The 19,948-nt window shown below is 36.0% G+C and overlaps 1 protein-coding gene across 1 annotated transcript in view; it reads right to left on the bottom strand.

The window, feature by feature from the left end:
• Positions 1-19,948, bottom strand: part of SPATA17 (spermatogenesis associated 17) — a 94,266-nt gene that overhangs the window by 39,553 nt on the left and 34,765 nt on the right. The window contains exon 7 of the mRNA XM_063290150.1: positions 5,037-5,234. Within this exon, the coding sequence (XP_063146220.1) occupies positions 5,037-5,234 (198 nt within the window). The remainder of the gene's footprint in view (positions 1-5,036; positions 5,235-19,948) is intronic.

Raw genomic sequence — 19,948 nt, 5'->3', positions numbered from 1 at the left:
TTATTCCTTCTTAATTAAGATTGTAATTATAAAAGTAGACAATTTATATATTTTTTAGTTTGATTTTTATTATAGTAGACAGAAATGTATAGAATAGTGGTAGGAAGGAAATAATTAAGTAAATGTTGTCTTTGGGGGAGGAAGTATTAGAAGGTTTATATATTTCTTTTTTTTAATATAAGGGGAGGGAACAATTGTACGCAGTGATTTTAATAAAGTACTAATAGAATGATTTATACAAATAATGTGATTTTGGTTTGATTTAGAGTAAGGGTTTGATTATAGAAATTGCTGTATATTCTTGCTGTTAAAAGTCAGAAGTTAACTCTTTATGTAATCTTTAAAATTCTTTTCTTCTTGTGTTTCACACTTTTTAGGTTTTTTTGTAGTTTTTTCCTTTTCTGTAGTTTTTATCTTTGCTTTAAACTTAATAAAATTCTTATTTAAAAAAAGACATTGGTAGTTCACATTCCAGCCATTTTTGTGGCCTTGACAAACTCTATCCAGAATTCTGAGTGACAGAGGATGAGAGATAACAATGAGTAACATTTTTGAAAGCATAGTTAGGCTTTATGCTGGGAAGAAGTATGCAGACCAAGTTTTTTATTTTTGCTTGATCATTGAAAAATATGCTAATTTAAGTAAGAAAGTTTATTGTATGTTTGTTGACTCAGAGAAAGTATGATAAAGTGAACAGCCTTGAACTATGGAATTTTTCCACAAATATGAAGATCAGTGTTGATAAATATGGCATATTATGGAAATAAAGCATGCATGAAAAAAATGGAATGCTATGTGAATGGTTCAACATTAGACGTTAGAAATGTGTTGGGGACATGAATGTTCATGTGCTTTGTATACAGATGATGCCATATTAATGGCTGAGAACCAACCTGATTTGCAGCAAATGTCAGCTAGAGTGTATGATTCAGTATAGATGTGAAAATTAATGTATCTAGTGTGTTTGATAGTGAAAATGGAGTAAATACTTTCAATGTATACAAAAATAGGGAAAAACAAGAGAACGTAGATGAATGTGAATACAGATAGTCCTTGCATTATGACAGCAATTGGGACCAGAACTTCCATTGCTAAGCAATGCGGGTGAAAAGTGCGAGTCATGTGATTACATCGCTTAGTGACAGTAATCCCAGCAGTCCTGGTTCTATTGTAACCCCAGGACCGCGTGGGTCATTAAGCAGGAAGAGGTGGGAGCCCAGGCACCCAGTGTGGGTGCTGCGGGGGATGCCACAGGTGGGTGCCAGGGAAAATGGGCAGGCCAACAGGTCCTGCAGGCAGGTTGGCAAGGGAGGGTGCTAGGGAACACGCGTGGGCCGGTGAGAGCTGCTGGGGGTGCTGCGAGTGTGTGCATGCACTATGGAGTGCAGATGGGCAGGGGGTGCAACAGAGTATGAGATCCCTGGGATCTCATACTCTGTAGTGGGGTTCTTTGGGAGAAAAACTGTTGGGAGCAACTTACAGGAGCAACTTGCAACCTTCGTGCCAGCTTCCCCATTGGTTTTTGCTTGTGGAAAGCCAGCAGGGAAGGTTGTAAATGGTGATCACGTGACTGCGGAATGCTGCAACTGTTGTGATGTCATAACCTGAGGACCACCTGTACAAACATAAAATTGTAACTGAATCATCAAGGCGATCAAGGCATGTTGAGTTCTATAGACAGTTTAACAAAATTTTGCCACATTCAAGGAAACTGAATCATATTGGTTTGACAAGAGTATACATAAAGTAAGTCAGAATTGTCTGAGTACTTCACCAAATAGGGAAGTTACTACCACTTTAGGAACATATGGGGCCACTAGAAATAAAGTCCTTAAGAATTTACATAGACCAAACTCTTTCCACAGGACAAAGTAGCAATCTGGTCCTAACTGAGCTCCAAACAAGAGTTGTGGGCCTTAGCCAAATAATATTTTAATGCTGCTGGATTATGCTGTGCCCTTCTAGCATAGTAAAAGGATTGTGTTGCTGGCCACTGATTTTTGTACATTTTGAACTACATAATTTTGATATGCCATCTGTTTGATAAAGTTACGAAAAACTATGTCCAAGTATTTAAATATTTAAATTTGTTCCATTGTCTGAACATTTAACATCCAGGAATGCAGCCTAGGTCACTTGGCAAAAATTAGGATCCTGGTTTTAGAATAATTGAACTCAAATACTTCCTCAAAACAGTAAGTGGCTAAGGCATTCAGAGTTCATTTTAATCCAACTGATGTGTGCAACATTAGTACTGCATTATCTCTATACAGTAAGATTTCAGTGTGCTTACTGGTTTATTTCTGAGTATGGTACTCTGAATTATTCACATTGGCCACAACGGAGTCTATGTACAGATTGAACAGCAGGGGACTCAAGATGCATCCCTGTCTTATCCCTGTTTGAGATTGGATTTCTTCAGTATAGTGGTCTGGTGACTTTGCCTATAACAGCAAACCTTTATTCTAGAGTTCTCATGGAATTTCTACACTAGCAGGAGTAGCTACTTATCTATTGCAGTGTTTCTGAGTTTGCCCCACAGCTTTGTTCTGGAAAGAAGACAGTTAAATGCATACCTGAAATCAATAAATACAGTGTATAATGCAGAACCTAGCTTGGATGGATGCTTTTCAGCCAGAGCTTACAAAATCAGAGCACTGCCAAAATTGAGATTCTAGCTCTGAAATCTGCCCACTCATATGCCAATGTATATATATACACATATACACACACCTGATAAACACAGAATAGAGAATGGATGGCATTGATATACCTCATCTCCTCCAAAAATATCTGACTAGCAAGCTACAGCAGTGCATTAGACACAAATATGTAGCTTTGGATAATTTTCCTTAATAAATAAATGAACAAGTATAATGTTTTTAACTAATTTGTATAATTGGGTTCTTTTCATCTAGTTTTAGGACTTGTGTGGAGAACAGATCATGTTTAGGTCATATTTATGAAAAAAATATTGACAGTCTATAATTGCATTTATTTCTTAATTAAAAATCATAGTTCTGATAAGCATACATATCAGCAGTATAAATATTGATACATATAGTACCTGTATAAAACTAAATGCCACTTTTCTTAAGTGAGATCCAAAGAAGAGCTAACATCTACAAATTTTAACCTTAAAATTTGAAAGAAATGCATTTTACACTTTAACACTCTCCTTGGGCACTTTTTTGCTATCACAACACACAGTGGTTAATATGGAAAGTATAGTTAATGTCAAATGCTGCTGTCAGAAAGTACTAAGCCACAAGCACAGTTAGTAATTATAAATCCCTCATTTTAACATCACCCAGCAATGTTCAGAACAGTACATTCTGTTGGATTTTCTTTCCCAGCTGTTTCATCAGCTCAGACCAACGTCCTTTCCCAGAAATATACCTCTAAATTGTGTTGTCCATGGATTTAGCCGTGTGACTCCCATTAACATCAATAAGAGTCACACAGTTAAATCTACGCACAGCACTTTGAAAATTTACTCCACAGTGAACATCCCAGGGCACTGAAAGGATTAAAGTATTATACAGCAAATTCCCCCTTCAAGACACCAGAAAATAAACAAAACTCTTCTGCTTTGTTCTAAAAGGCTTTAAATTTCTTTGTGTCTAGACTAAGGGGGAGGAAAGATTACAAAAGAGTCTAAAACAAGAGAAATATCAGATCAACACATTGTATAACAATTTGTGGTTTTACAATGGTCGATTATAATCAGGTTACTCTATCTACCCTAAGGAATAGCTTAATTGATTTTAATTGACCACTGAACACTGCAACAAGTTTTTAGTGACTTAAGATTTTATAGTCCTATTATAAATACTGGCATTTTCTTTTTAGCTTTTAAAACACTCAGATGATTCCTATATAATGTAGATCTAACAAAGACAAACCTTCCAAATGAATGTTGCCTGTGACATTTCAAATTCCTTAAATTTCTCTTTTTATCTGTAGAAAATTTAGTATAATTGAGTGAAAAGAAAATTACATTCTCAGTAAGGTAGATTTTTTTTATTAGTTTTACAAAGTAAAGGTAGATAAATTTATCATTTTTATTTTTTTTTGCCTGAGGCTGCAAATGAGGCTAGCAGAAAACCATGTAAAGCATTCTAACAATATAAATCTTTTTTTTCCTAATTACTGAACTCATTTCAAAACGTGAGACATGCTCCACATGAATGCAGAACCCATGTGCATCCTACTCTCATTGGGAGGAATTGTTTCCTACATTTTGATATTCCTGCTATGCCCCTTGCCTTGAGCACTATTATAAAAGGGCTACATGCTATTTTAGTAACAAGGTCATCAGTTCAAAGCAATGGGGGGGAAAAGAAAAATGGGAAATAAATAGGAACAAATAGGAACAAATTACAAGGTGTTGGGCTTTTCAAATATTCTACTCATGTAATTGCTTCCATGTCCCTATGATACCATTTTAAACCCCACCCCCCTCGAAACCATACCGGGGGAAGAAACAAAACAACAAAAGAACTAGAGGGGTAATCATTGAAAAAGCACCAGGGGAAAAAACAGCAAGGAATGCAAGGGATTGGGAACCTCCACGATGAGTCCCATCAGGTTGCTGATTTTCTAAAGAACATTTTTAGATATATTTTTTTTAAAGAACACTGATTCCTAAAAGTAGTGGGCACCCTATTGTGAATTCTTGGATCCTAACTAGCTCCTAACTGAGCAGGACTAAATATGGAAATATAGCAGAGTGGTCTTTCTTGATATTCTGACCATTACTGTCTTAGAAAAATGCAATGGTTAGATGGTTAGCTCCTGAAAGGACCCAAGAAAATCAAGATGCAGGAAGACTTGATCAGTCACAAGTACCAGTCTTACAGATGTGAGAATCAGTACAAATGGAAGTTGGGACCGAAGAAAAAGGGATAAGGGAGTTCAGTGCTGCATAATCAGCAAGTAACTCATTGTTTTCTGGAAGGATCACCATACAACAACTTTAGAAAGAAATCATCCACTAATAGCAATGGGTGCCTAAAAGTCATGATGCATGTTACCTGTGGTTTTTGTCTTCCAATTGGAGGAAGAGGTGGCATCACTTGAAAACCAAAGGAATCTGCATAAGTGTGCCATGGAAGATCCATAGTATTCTTCTCGATTTTCTTCTTTTTGTGCCTCAAAGGTTTGGCTTTCTTTAACTGCATTTCCCATGGATCAGGTGACTTTTGATAGGGTGAGTTATATATGCCTGCAATCTAAAGACACAATACTATTTGTTTGTGTTGTTTCAAATTGTATCGGTCAAATCAATATAAGTAATATTTTTTTAAAAAAATTAAGTGTTTACTCTTGAAGGACAAGATAGAATACTTATACATATACATTTGCTTTTCACATCAAGTACAATTGATTTCTTGAATTGAAATTTTTCATAGTTTTCAAAATTCTTTTTGCAGGAAACCATTTCTATTGGACTTCCAGACATAACATTTAAAGCATACTGTGGAGCAGAAAGGTAAAAACTGCATGCCATTATTACCTTATATAATGTATATTCCCACACATAGTCAGAGCACATATAGGACCACAGAAAGGTTCTTAAAGGAAGCCAAGGCATTTGTCCATCTAACCCAGTATTATATATTTTGATGGTTCTGTGTTCTAAAAGTGAATTTTTTTTTCGCCATCACCAGCAACTTCTGCATCCTGTTCTTTATGATAGGACAGGGAGGAGAGGCTGGGGGAGGGACTGGCATGGATTCCAGCTCCATACCTGTGGTGTGATAGTATATGTATTATGTGTCATGCAAACTGCTGACATCACCTCTTCTTACAGGAACTAAGGAGGGCATTGGTAAAAGTGGTTAAGCTACCAATAATTTTAATTAGAGACAACAGCTGAGAGCTTTTGCACACAAAACAGGTGTTCTATCACACTGTTAGATCTCTTCTGTGATTCAAGAATGCTGGTAGTCTAGGATAAACCATTTCTTCAGAGAAGTTTGTTTCCATTGCTGATTTTGGCATATTGGATTGCCTGAAAAACTTTCAGTTTACCAACGGGATTCTATTAAAAAACACTCATTATAAAGTCTTTGGGAATTTATCCTGTATGCATCTGCTTTTAAACCTGGGATTGTAGAAGTCAGCAAGACTCAGAATATTTTTTTTAAACCTATTTTAGGGGATGGGGAAGGTCTAAATTAGAGACAGACTATCATTTTGGTTAAAATTGATAGTATGATTTCATCAACTTAAATAGTGCATGCTCTTTTTTGGATCTTTGGTGAAGATCAACAATGCATCTTGAATAATAAATACAATCCAAAGCATCTTTCACATAACACTTCTCTTACACATGTAATTTCAAATACAGAACACAATTATTTTTATACCTGTCTTCAAAGAGTCTGTGCTCCTAATAATTGTGTCTGCCATTTCCTGGCTTATACTTTTCAGGTGACAAAAATAGAATTTCAGAAGTGACCATAAATTAATTAATATACAGCTATTATGACTAGGCTATCCTTTTCATAATAATCCATATTGAATAATTTGCCCTTTTTATCATTACCAAAACTGCATTTATGTTTTCGTGAAACTGCTCACAATAACACTGAGGAGTCTCTCTTTCACTCTCTTTGGTTTACTTACCCATTGTTCACATTCCATCTTTGTATGGGTTAGTTCACATCTTGGGCTAAGCTACAGTGTGATTTGTTTGGTTTGGACTAAGTGCAAAGCCAGCAAACTATGGTTTACTCAATAAGCCAACATCCTGTATGATTTAACATGTGAAATCTACCTGAATGAGAATTAAGTGGGTGTGAGGACTGGTTCTAAATGGATCACTTTACCTACATTGCTATTGCTATTCCTTCTAAATAAAATTATAGATTTTCTACCACCCTCCCCACACAATACAGTCCCAAGTAGTCTATGGAGAACATGACACATTTTTTTCTGTATCCATGTCTTCACAAGCATCTCTCACAAGAACTCCTGTCAAGGCTAGCTTTCTGGGACATCATTTTTAGGAATAATTTTCTGAAGTGACAAACACTATAGGGAAATCTGTGCTAACGGTTAAAAACCTACAACTGAGTTATTTGCAGTACTGTCATGCTAACTTCCAACTCAATAAGACCAAAGAAACCTCTGGGGAGGACTCTGCTAATAGCTTCTCACTGACCTCCTTGCAGCACAGTCTTCTGCTGAATAGTGCACAGTGGTGAATATGGCAAATGAGGTGTGAAAGCTCTGTTGGTATTCCCTCCTCACGTTTTAAAAAAAAACATGATTCTGACTCACTAGAAAAAGAAAACTGGAGCTGCATGAACTATTTCTATTTTTCTGCCCTAGAATTCTCTCTTCACCCATGCATGACCCATAAGCATTATTAATTTTACCAGATCCCCAGCATATGAGCAAATGTATCATTTGTTACTCAGCCATCCTTAGCATTACATTAATATTTTGAATCATTTTAATGTTTCATTTTGCTTTCTTCATATAATTTTAATCTTGGTAATGAGAATGGCATGCAAATAAAAAAAGATTTGCTGGAAGGAATCAAGTTAAATGGATATCACGTTCAATATTTTCAGTCCCATGTTTTTTTTTCAAGACTGAATAGATAATTTGTAAGGATCCATGTTCCTAATTACCCTTTGATGATAATAAAGAGTTATGATATTTGCACTGATACCCAAGGATTATTAGACATTGTTTAAAAATAGAATATTAGGAGAGAATATGCTTTTTGACTGATGGCTGCCCAACTTATAGGGAAGTATACTAGAAGCAGAGTTATCAATTCTCCAATGTTCTGCTAATTGGGTAGAGCCTGAGATTTCTTTGAGTATGCAGTCAATTGATTCAGGGACAAAAACCAGTCTATTCTCTTAAAAACTTTAGCTACTGCAAATTCTAACAGATTTTTATTAACAACCTTAAAATACATTTTAGAAAGTATCCATAGAAAATATTACAATTTAGAATACACCTTTCTTCCTCAAAACATAGGAATTAAATGCCTGCAGAATAAAAAAGTAGCCAAATCAGATTGAACAGGTCATACTTGCATTATATGAGGAAGGAACTAAGCATTTAAAAGACATTTTTATACAGACCTAATCTAACCAGTCTGGGACAATGGGACATTAACTTATAAAACTTAACCATATTGCGACTTGTCAAATTATTGTTTGAATATATAAACCTATAGCTGAAAAGCTTGTTTATTTTCCAGCCCATTTTTTAAAAAAAAGAATTGAATGAAGTAATGGTTTGCTGTTTGTTTACTTCATTTTAACCATGAGCTATTATGTGTGAATCCAAAAGTTTATCCTTGGTTTGTTTCTTTGTGCCATGCAAGTTGCCTACCAGAAAATAAGGGTGGGAAGCAAAAACGACTAGGACAAGGCAACTACTCTACAAACTAATCTGCTCTTACTGGTATTTTTATTTCCATCTTAGTTTGTCTGACAAGAGCCTGCTCCTACCTCCCTAAACCTCATAGGTCATAAAGCCTAGCTTCTCTGCTCCTATTAGAGGAAAGGGAGATTTAAAGGGATCACAACAGCTATAATAGCATCTCAGCTTGAAGACATGTACAAAACACCACTTCACTCCCTATAGGATACCCTGACTTTTTTACCCCCAGAGTTGCAGATAAATGCCTTGCAAAGTGGGGAGTTTTTATTTCCTTTTTTTCTTTTGGGAAGAATATCTTCTGAAAGTTATTCTCTCTCTCTTGCTTGCTTTTTTTTTTTTTTTGTCATTCCAAATCCTACTGCTCGATCAAACAGTGACTACAGATAGGTATTTCTTGTTGGTATGTCCTTCTCCTCACACTTAAATGAAACATTATTGTCCTTAGAATCAGTTTTACTTATATGCAGTATATGGTAATCAATATTTGATAGAAGTAGATCATTTCAGCACCAACACACACATACTGGGTTGAAAAATCCTTCCTACTCTTCTGTGGGAAGGGTTAAAAGTAATCCTAGGTACTGCAAACTAATTGCCAGAGTTTGTAGAAACTGAAGTAGCCTTTGGAGAACCTTTTCCCAACTTACACAAGGTTTTGGGCATTATCACCTAGAATAAATAAAAATTTTCCAAGACACAGTTCTGGGTGAAACATATACAATACTCTGGAATTAAATGAATATGCTTTCCAAAACATGTGGCAGAGTTCCAGAGTTTGAGATCAAAGTAGTGAATCAACAGTTTCACTGATGTCTAAATGAGTATGGAGACTTGCATATGGATGTCTAAGAAAATATGCTTGCAAGACTTAATATTCCACCACCTAGTGGTAGAAGACTATGAACATCTTGAAGAAAAATCAACATGTAACAGGCCCAACTCAAGGGAAGAAATGACAGCCCATTGCTAGGAGCCCTACTTAAGTTGCTAAAAAGAGGGGAGAACAGTAGGATAATGTGATAAAACAGTGGCTTTGTTCATTTATCTTTTATTTATTTATTTATTCTTCAAATTTCTATCACCGCCCATCTCTCCTAAAAAGGGGACTCTTTTTGGGGAGATTTGTTCATACAATAAACCGTTAAAAAGTTCAGTTAGCAAGCATGCACATGGCACTATTTTTCTTTCTGTCTTGTGTTTGAGGCTTACTCTGTTATTCAACCTGAAACAGCCACCTTTTTGGACTTCAGAATCCATGAAAAGCCTTGGTTAGAATGCTCAACTGAGATGGTTCATATAATATGCAAAGCTCATACATGGTTGGCTAGTTTATGACTGGGAAATTGAGTCAAAGGGAGAAGCTAGGTGCTCAAATATTCTTTCTTAGACTCTGGTCTGTACCTTGTGCCTACCCAACTTTCATTATAACAGGAGAGCGCTGCTTCAGGAGTTGGAAGAGGAAAGTTATTTTAGTTATTCTAGTTATCCCAGAAGATAGGAGTTGCTTCACAATATCCTTTTTCATATGAAGGCCAACTTTCTCAGATAAATTAGGCCAGAAAATGGCCTCCAATGGATGAAGAAGTATACAGCAATCCAGTGTTTTACCCCTCCCATTACACAAGGTCTAAAATTACATTTGAGGAAAAGATCAAATTGACTTCCTGTTAGGACTGAAGAAGGCTTTAGATTCAAATGCAACATATTTCAGAATGCCCAGAACGGTGCACACAGCACCTGTCTGCAACTCTTTAAACCAAACGGGTCCTTTCATGGGATCACACTGTTGCTGTGGAAGGCAACCCCATAATCCTGGGAAAAAATAAAACTGCTTTAAGGAGCTTTGCACTTCATAGTTATACTTCCTACATTCCTTTACAACATTCCACAATGTAACAGAACACATGCTAATTACTTGTATGGTGGGGATGGTTTGTGTGAAATTCCTGCCCCCCCTCAAACGATCAGCTACACAATGAGTAAATTTCAATGATTTTTTTTTAATGAAAATTAAAAGAAGTAATAGTTTAAACTAATTTGTGGCAAAGTGTTACAGCATCTTATGGGCTTGATCTAATATTACGAAGTGGAGATACAGATACAAGCTTCCATGAACTGCAGCTCACTTCATCAGATGTAAAGGAGTGGTTAAATTGATGTAGGATTTAAATTGGGATGGGGGGAAGGAGGGGAAGATAGGGCAGTTATGTAGTTTACATGTGAGGTAGGTTACAAGTACTTATCGATTAACAACTATGATGTGTTAAAAATGCATTGTTTTTGTTGAGACCTTCTAAGATAGCCTTAAACTTCTCTCTCTCTCAACTATTCTAGAAAGGTTTCTTTTTTCCCCACAATGGCTACTTCGAGATCTGTAAGTATGCTGGAAGGCTGACATGCTCTGATTTCACGTTGTCCTTGTTTTGAGTCTTGATTAACTAGCAACTCAAGGCAGCTTACAAAAGGATTAAAAAACATTAATTGGCAAAGCAGTGAAACAGTAAAACAGCAACTGCAACAGGGGAAGATAAAAACTTAAGACAAAGAATCCAGTGAGTTCACAATGGTAAACTATAGTAAAGTGCTTTTAACAAGGGGAACTCAAATTCATTCCTTTAAATTTAACTGAGTTAAAACCTAGAGCCCCCCATTTTAGTATGTAACGGTTGCACACATTAAAAAAGGAGCTCATATAATTCATTTCAGAAGGATTCTATAATTGTCCTGTTCTACATCTAAAGAATTCTAGGAGTAGTAAAAATCAGAAAGGATGAACAAAGGAAGGGAGATGTCCTCTAGCTGGAGGACTTGAGGGTACAGTAAGGAACACCACTAACATATAAAGATTAACCAAGGTTAAAAAAAATGTGGAAAAATTATACTACGTAGCTAGCTAAAGACTTGGTGAAGGCTATACATGAAATGAAATAAGATGCAGGAGGGTCGCTGACCTGGTTGTTGTGTGTCGTGTGACAAGTCTGCTTCACGAGCTGCATTGGTTACTGGCATGCTTCTGGGTACAGTTCAAGGTGCTGGTGGTCACCTCTAAAGCCCTTCATGTCTTGGGGCTGGGTTACTTATGGGACCATCTCTCCCCATCCTGTTAGATCCAGCTAGAGAAGCATACTCTGTGTATACCTTTTGTTAAGAAACAAAGGTACACACAGGCCTTCGTTCTTGTGGTATCAAGAATGACAGCCAGAATTACTTTAAAAAACATGCATGACCATGATGAGATTTCTGAGAGGAACATGATTCAAGGACCACTCCTAGAGAGAGACAAATTGAAATATGGCAGGGTATTGCAAATACAATATATGCTTGATCAATAGATCAACATATCTCTCTCCTTCTTTATTTTAACTGGTGGAATCTTGAAGCAACAGTACATGCAATGTCCCCTTCTAATCCTTTCAGTACTAACAGCAGCTACAACTCTAATACAGGCTGAGTATTGGCCAGAAACATGCTTTATCAACACCATATAGAATAGCCAGCAACAAAACATTTCCTTTCACCAATAACAAGCCATGTCTTACTAGTTCATTACCATCTCCTTTTAGCAAGGAGGAGTATCATTTCCTAGAGGTCAGGCTAAAATTGCTGAAGAGGCAAAAGGAAAGGATGTGGAAATCTGCAATATACCTAATTTTGTTGGGTGATAGAAATGCTCATCACAAGCATGCAGTTTATAGATTTTGCTGCAAATAGTTTGCTTGAGTTTGAAAAGATACAAAGTACCACATAACTTAGTATCTCCTCTAGATATATTTAGGTGTCATTAGGTCAGGTTTGACTTCTAGTGACTGCTACGGTATACATACATACATACATACATACAATGGATGGATGGAAGGCAGGCAGGCAGGCAGGCTGGAATTCCCCCTCCCCTGGGAACTTAGAAAAAGCAATGTTGAACATTTTAAAAAACAATATGTAAAAGTTTATGAGAAATATTTACCTTGTATAGGAATAATAGTTAGGCTTTTCAAAAACATAAAACTTCTGTTATAAAAGAAACACTCTCATAAATGTTTTACTAGCTATTACCCTCAATGTAATGGGTCTGTGCTTTTGGCAGACATCTTCTCCAACTGTAAAGAAATTTAAAACATTGCTGTTCTAAAGACAATAGCACAACAAAAGTTTAGTATGTCAGAAGATGTTCCTCTGGATTCAAGTCAATTAGGACTTGAACCAGTACCAAGCAGTACAGATCCAGTAAATAATTCCTGCCTAAAGGTTAGTGACAATCACGGCACCCTAGACCTGTGACAAAATGTGATGCCATCAAATTGGACTCAACTCCCGGTGACTCTATGGAAAAAACCTTCCATCTCAGCAACACACAACTTTTTCAGGTATATTCCAGTGATCCTCCATTTATATCTCAAATGTATACAAGTTTCTGCTTGTTAATCATTACTTCAAAGGAGCAGTATTTTTTTCCCTCGCATTCCTGGTTCTATTATTAATTTTTCAAAATCCTTAATTCAAATTCAAATTTTCTTTCTCTCACTTTTTCCCAATATCCAGGTTCATAGTCCTATACTACCACTGAGAGAACCATTGCTGTAACTATTCTGATCCTTGTTGTCATAGAAATATCCTTCACCCTTATCTAAATTTGTCACTGCCTTTCTCCCTTGGATTAATCTCCTCTTTACTTCTCTAGCTTGCTGTATATCTTTATCTATTATTGAGCCTCAGAAAACAAAACTGTCTACCACCTTCACTTCTTCATTGTCAAATGTAAATTTCCTAAGCAGGCTGGTTAACATTCCTTAGTTTTCTTAATAAACATTAACCCACATTTTTCACTATCCATTTTTGCTTTCCTAATGAGCTCTTCCTAAATCTTCTAAGACCAAGTAAGTGAAAATCTATAGTCTTCTAAGTCTTCTTTACTTTCAGTTAACCTATTGTGATCTGCATATTTCCAATTCCTAATGTTTGATCTCCAATTCTGAGTCCAGTTGTTGCCTCTTACAATTTTACTATGCTTATATTCATCGTATAGGTTAAACAAATAGGGCAACATTAATATTTGTCTCATTCTCTTTCCTATCTGTATACTTCTATTTCTCCAAATTCAATCTTTACAGCACTTCTTTTTTATTGTAAAGGTATACTATGTTTAACTATGTTTTAATTAAAAAAACCCTTGAACAATATTGATCATACTGAAGAACTGAAGCTAAAAGCTACCAAAGCCTTTATGACAATGGTTGAAAAAAAAGTGCATACATGAGACCTATGTAATCTGTTTTACCTTGTATACGTTCACAATATGAGCAAACAGAAAACAGATTTGGGGAGGGGAACATAAAAGCAAAAGAATGGAGAGGTTCAAATGAAATATTTCCTAGAAATGGAAATGCTGAATCAACACTGACCAGTGCACTTCATCATAATTATCAGGACATACTACTGCCAAGGGATTTATAAAAATCCCACTCAGCAAATAATTGCCTTGCTGTTAGGAGATACTCAAGAGTGTTAACACACTGTCACAGTCCAGAATTTAGGCAGATATTCAACATTCAATTACTCTTGCTGAGAACAGGAAAAAAAAAGCATGATAGTTTTTCAACCACTACAGTTATACCTCCACAAGAATTCCACTGAACATGCCTGCTAATCTCCAGCTAGAAAAGGTTATAGCTATACTTCTCTATTTCTGCAAAGAGGTAAAAAAAACCAGGTAGTTGGAAATTTAAATATTGTATAGAAGAAAAATATTTTAGAAATAGCATCAATTTTTTTTTAAAAAAAGAAGACTCGACATTTAAAATATGAACACCTATTTCTAAAAGAAATGAACAGATTAATCTACACAATATGAATTTTGTAAATAGGCTAAAGCTACCAGCTTACTGACCCTGGAACCACATACCTAGAGCCATAGCTGAATCATATTCCCCTTTAAGTGCAAAGACAGAGCTCAGTCCTGGAGGGCGATTTATTTTCTTTAAGGATAATCACATTGCAACTTTAACTCTGGAAAGGCCAAAAAGTACCTGGTCGAAGTTGGGAATGACATGGTCCATAGTAATGGGCACTACCAATGACTCAGAAGAAAATATAAAACAGCTACTGGGCTGATCAAAATTAATTTGCCATTCTTGCCTTCTCTGTAGTAGGTAGGAATTTAAAAAAAAATGATAACGTGTGTGACAGAAGGTGCAGCTAAGCATTGTCTGCTATCCTGCCCACGTGACAGAAAAGCTTTGCCTGAAGGTGGTAAGCTGAGGCCTGAGAATGTACAAAAATGAAATAGATATGGTTTCCATGTACACATAATTTTTCTCACAATCTTTGAGAAAGGAAATAAAAAACTGGCTGATCAGCTGGCAGAAAAGCTGGAGTTTTTGAGAACAGATGATGGCTAGCAAACCAAGATGGATTTAGATTCTGTTAATGGTTTTCCTACTAACAGATTAAGGTGCTATTGTATCTAATCATTTTGGCCGGATGCAGAGGTTGAATTCAACTGCCCCCTTTTCGAATGGTAATTATTGCACCTGGGGGGAGGAACCTGCCCAGACTTGTTTCAGTTCCTCTTTCTCTTCTGTGCAGGCATGTAGGTAAGCCAGGCTGCTCTCATTGAGAGCCAAGTCCTTTAAATATGTTTTGCTTTCGTTTTGCTTTCTGTAAATAAATTATTTTTATAGAAATGCCTGGTGTGTGACTTTTCTGATCTCTCCTGGGCTAAAGGCTTTCCCAGCAATCTGCCAACAGATTCCTTTTACTGTTGAAGATGAGCTTCTTCCAGGGTGAATCAAGATCACTGAAGAGTTCCAATGATAGGAGAATCATCAAAGATGGGGGAGATCCAGATGTCAGCAGATCACGCCTATCTGACCAGAGGAAGAAGATCAGAAGAAAGGAGACCAGCATCCTGCCAGTCTGAGTGATTGCTAGTTAAGTGTAAGTAAAGGGAGGAAAGGATTTAGGGACAGCTGAGGCCTACGTTAGACATTGCATCATTAGAAGAAACACTACATGGCAAGCAAGGAAATTGTTAACATAGGAATTATTTAGTGTTTTTTTTAATTGCATATGAAATGCTTTCATAGCTGAAGTTTTAAGAGGGAGTTGCGAGGGGAAGATGGTTTTGCATCCACTTGAACTAAAATGCTGTTTGAATTAGACTTGCACAGCTAAATGAGAGACCAATGCGTTCTACCTTGGACTGTTACAAATGAAAAAGGGGGAAAAGTTCTCAAGAAAGTTCTGCATGCTAGAGTTTGGTTGGATCTTGAAAACCCAACTGCCCCCATCCCCCAAAAAGAAGCTTTGTGATATGGATATTTGTAAATTACTCTCTTTCTTCACTTCACTTTCACACTGTTGAACTATTGCCAGCATTACACAGGATTCATCAGAACATTCAAAGGATTGCTTAGTAAGTAGAACCATGCTAGAAAAAAATATCATGGTATATATACATTTCTGTCAGCCCTTTGAGGCAGTACAACTCAGGAAACAGACTCCATGCATTTGAATGTAACTTTTTAGTGATATAATATAGTGACAGAATCTTGAAATCCTGTGTTTTCACTTCCCTCCCTCTTATACCTCAAGGAGATAGAGCAGAACCAGTTTGAGTTTACTTTTTATGTTTTTTCTTGTTTCCAGGTTTAGAGCACGTTTTTGTAACTGTCGCTGCAGTTTCTCCAAGGTCATCTTTTGGCACTCTACAATTTCTGATCAATTAAGGATGTAATCTTTTTATGACCATTATTTCTTTTCATTCTAATGAATGTTATTTATATTCTTTAGAACAGTTTAACAAAAGATCTTCCTTTGCATACTGAATTAAATGCATAGTAAAAATGAAGAGAAATGCATTTTGTCCTAACTAGATATTTTTCAAAAAACTTATATTGCAACCTCTTCTTAAATCCTTATAAGTGATTAATTTAATACTAAGTCAAGTACATGTGGAGAAGTACATTTTTTCATTTACTTTCAAATGCTCAGGGTATCGTTGTTGTTATTTGCCTAGCTGCCTTTGCAAATGAAGCACAGGCTAATTATCTTAATGATGGGTATAAGTGGGGTGAATTCACCTTCATGTCTACAAATGGTTTAAGTGTTGTTGATTATTGCTTAATCTTTGAATTAGTACATAAACTGTTTCTGGAATGTTGAAACTTTATAAAAATTTATCAGCAACCATTTGCCTCTCAAATAAATATTAGTATTTCAGTTAGGTGTTATTGGAAACATTTGATATTAATGTTGGGGAAAGCATATTAAAAATGGCAATGGGAATAAATTAAGCAATTGTTTTATCTACCTATAGAATTGTATGTAAACTTTAATGTAATCTTTTAACTTTACCAACATGCAAGTGTAATGATAAACAAAATTAACATTATGTCTGTATATAAAAATTGAGAGAGATCAGTTTTTTCCAGTCAACATCCAGACAGTCTGTTGCCTGTGGGAAACTCTACATTTGTCCTCAAAACTTAAGAATTAGATCTAGGATTCTGATTAAATGCAACTTGGATATGTAATATTTATATTTAATGAGCTCTTTGTCATGTATATTACAATAGTAGTATCACAAGTAATAAAAGGATCAAGCAGATCTGTGTTCTTAAACTTATGCTATTTTTATCTTTCTGAGCTGCCTAGTAACTCCGAAAGTTTTAATACTGTTATATAGATTCACATGCAGATGATACCGTTTTGTTAGTCTAAATATGGTTTAACAGGCTATGAATGCTGATTTTCCCCCAGAACGGAAGCATAACCATCAATGTGACTATAGAAAAGTTTTATCTTACCAATATTAGGTCAATCTTTCCTACATCATGTCACACACAGAGAATGTTTGTTGGTTAAGGACAAGAACTGCTTGTTTGATTTCTTATGTATAAATAACTTTCAGTACATGTGAAAAATTCTCTTGAATTTAGTAAGTGTATTTATGAAAGAGATATGTGACATCTTGCTTATCTAGATATAAAACTTTTTTGTTGTTTATTCATCCAGTCACTTCCGACTCTTCGTGACTTCATGGACCAGCCCACACCAGAGCTTCCTGTCAGTCATCATCACCCCCAGCTCCCCCAGGGATGAGTTCGTCACCTCTAGAATATCATCCATCCACCTTGCCCTTGGTCGGCCCCTCTTCCTTTTGCCCTCCACTCTCCCTAGCATCAGCATCTTCTCCAGGGTGTCCTGTCTTCTCATTATGTGGCCAAAGTATTTCAGTTTTGCCTTTAATATCATTCCCTCAAGTGAGCAGTCTGGCTTTATTTCCTGGAGAATGGACTGGTTTGATCTTCTTGCAGTCCAAGGCACTCTCAGAATTTTCCTCCAACACCACAGTTCAAAAGCATCGATCTTCCTTCTCTCAGCCTTCCTTATGGTCCAGCTCTCACAGCCATATGTTACTACTGGGAATACCATTGCTTTAACTATGAGGACCTTTGTTGTCAGTGTGATGTCTCTGCTCTTAACTATTTTATTGAGATTTGTCATTGCTCTTCTCCCAAGGATTAAACGTCTTCTGATTTCCTGACTGCAGTCAGCATCTGCAGTAAATGGATCAGTACAACTGTCATGAGCACTGATGATGAGCAGGAGGGGGCCCCTATCCGGGGGGAAAATGCATGTGTAGTAGTGAGAAGTTGAGCAGCTATTCAAAGAGACACAGAACAGACCCACCTTGACTTTTGGGGTTTATCTGTCTGGGTTTTCCCATGCTTCTTCAGTTTGTTAGGATTTTCTGTCTAATGTAGCAGTAATAAAACACTAGAGACCTATTCCTCATCTCAGCATGGTTCCTGACTGTTAGGACAACAACCAGAGATATAAAACTAGATGAGTCATATTTGCTTAATACAAAATGTAATCTAAATTTTCATGATTCTAATTTTTTATTTAGATATTCAAATGCCTTGATGTCTCTATACCTACAAAGATCAGAATTGTACAGTCCATGGTATTCCTTGTGACACTCTATGGAAGTGGAAGTTGGACTTTGAAGAAGCAGGGTAGGAAGAGTATTGACATTTTTTAACTTTTGTGTTGGAGAAGACTCCTGAGAATATGTGGACAGCCAAGAAAACAAACAATGGATCATTGAATAACCCAGAGTTATCACTTGAGGCACAAATGACCAGGCTCAAATTATCCTATTTTGAACACATATGCAAAGACCTAGCTCTCTGGAGAAGGCTCTAATGCTGAGAAAGGTGGAAGGAAAGAGAAGAAGAGGCCAATCAGCAGCAAAATGGATGGACTCAGTTACAGTGGCGATAAGTGCACAGTTGGAAGACCTGAAAGAACAGGTTAGGGACAGATAGTCATGGAGAAAATCTATCTATGTGGTTGTCAGGAGTCGAAAACGACTTGATGGAACATAATCAAATCAATGTTTTATTTGCTTCCTTTAGTTCCCTTAATGAAGAACACTTTTCTCAAGAATTCCTACAACTAGCATTTAAAGACCCACAGTGGGAAATTGCATTTTGCATTTTGTTTGTTGGTGTTTTCAAGTTAAGGATCTATACAAGTGACCGTGTCCATATTTCTAATTTGAGAAAAAGTAGTCTTTAAAAGGATATTATAATTGTCATCTCATGCCATTATATTGAACATTATGAGAACAATGAGAAAGAAAACACACATTCTATTCTATCCATGGAGTTATATCCACAACTGTTTAGCAACGAATTTAACAATATTCATTTACTCCTATCGGGTAACATTTTAATTTGAGACGTTCACTGTATAACTCCTTGCTCTAGGATCTTTTCCTTATTATTGTCTCATGGAAAAATTGTTTTTTGCTTCATCAGTTCATATTAATAAAGGAAAAGTTCATTAGTTTTGATACAAGCTTTATAATTTGACAGTTTACTATAAAGTATTCTATTTTGCTCTAAAAGATCTGTTTTATTGATCTCATATTTGAGCTATGCATTTGCTAACCATATTTTCTCTACAAGATATTTAAATCTGGTTACTGTTATTTTATTTGGTGCATTACATAACCAAATATTACTGTATTCTCTTTCAGGATAAGTAATACTATGAAAAGCATAGGAACAGTAGGCAAAGTAGTAGGGCAAAGAAATTAAAGAAGGAAAATCTACTTAAATCCAGTTTATTCCAACAACCCAGTCATGCTCAATGTTGAACCATCAGCTAAGCATTAAATTTATTCTCAGATAGACTTTACTTCCATCACATACCATTTTACTGCATTCAGCAACTAACCTTCAATATATTCACCAAAAATATCCTTAATTCTATTCACTTTATTATATATTTTCTCTAAATCAACAAACATAGAATAAACATTCTTTCTCACATTCATGTATTTTTCATTGACCAAAAAGAAAAAAAAATGATGTGTATTCTCTCTGACTAGAATAAAGCTACACTGCATTTCCCAAAGTTTATCCTCAGATTTCATATACTTAACAACCAGAATTCTGGCAAAGATATTTCAAGGGACACTAAACAAACTAATCCCATTGTAGTTTTTCTATTCACTCTTGCTTCC

The sequence above is a fragment of the Candoia aspera genome, chromosome 1, assembly GCF_035149785.1.
Source record: "Candoia aspera isolate rCanAsp1 chromosome 1, rCanAsp1.hap2, whole genome shotgun sequence".
In the NCBI taxonomy this organism is placed as follows: domain Eukaryota; kingdom Metazoa; phylum Chordata; class Lepidosauria; order Squamata; family Boidae; genus Candoia; species Candoia aspera.
The sequence above is the reverse complement of the archived record's forward strand: the minus strand, read 5'-3'. Positions and strand labels throughout refer to the sequence as shown.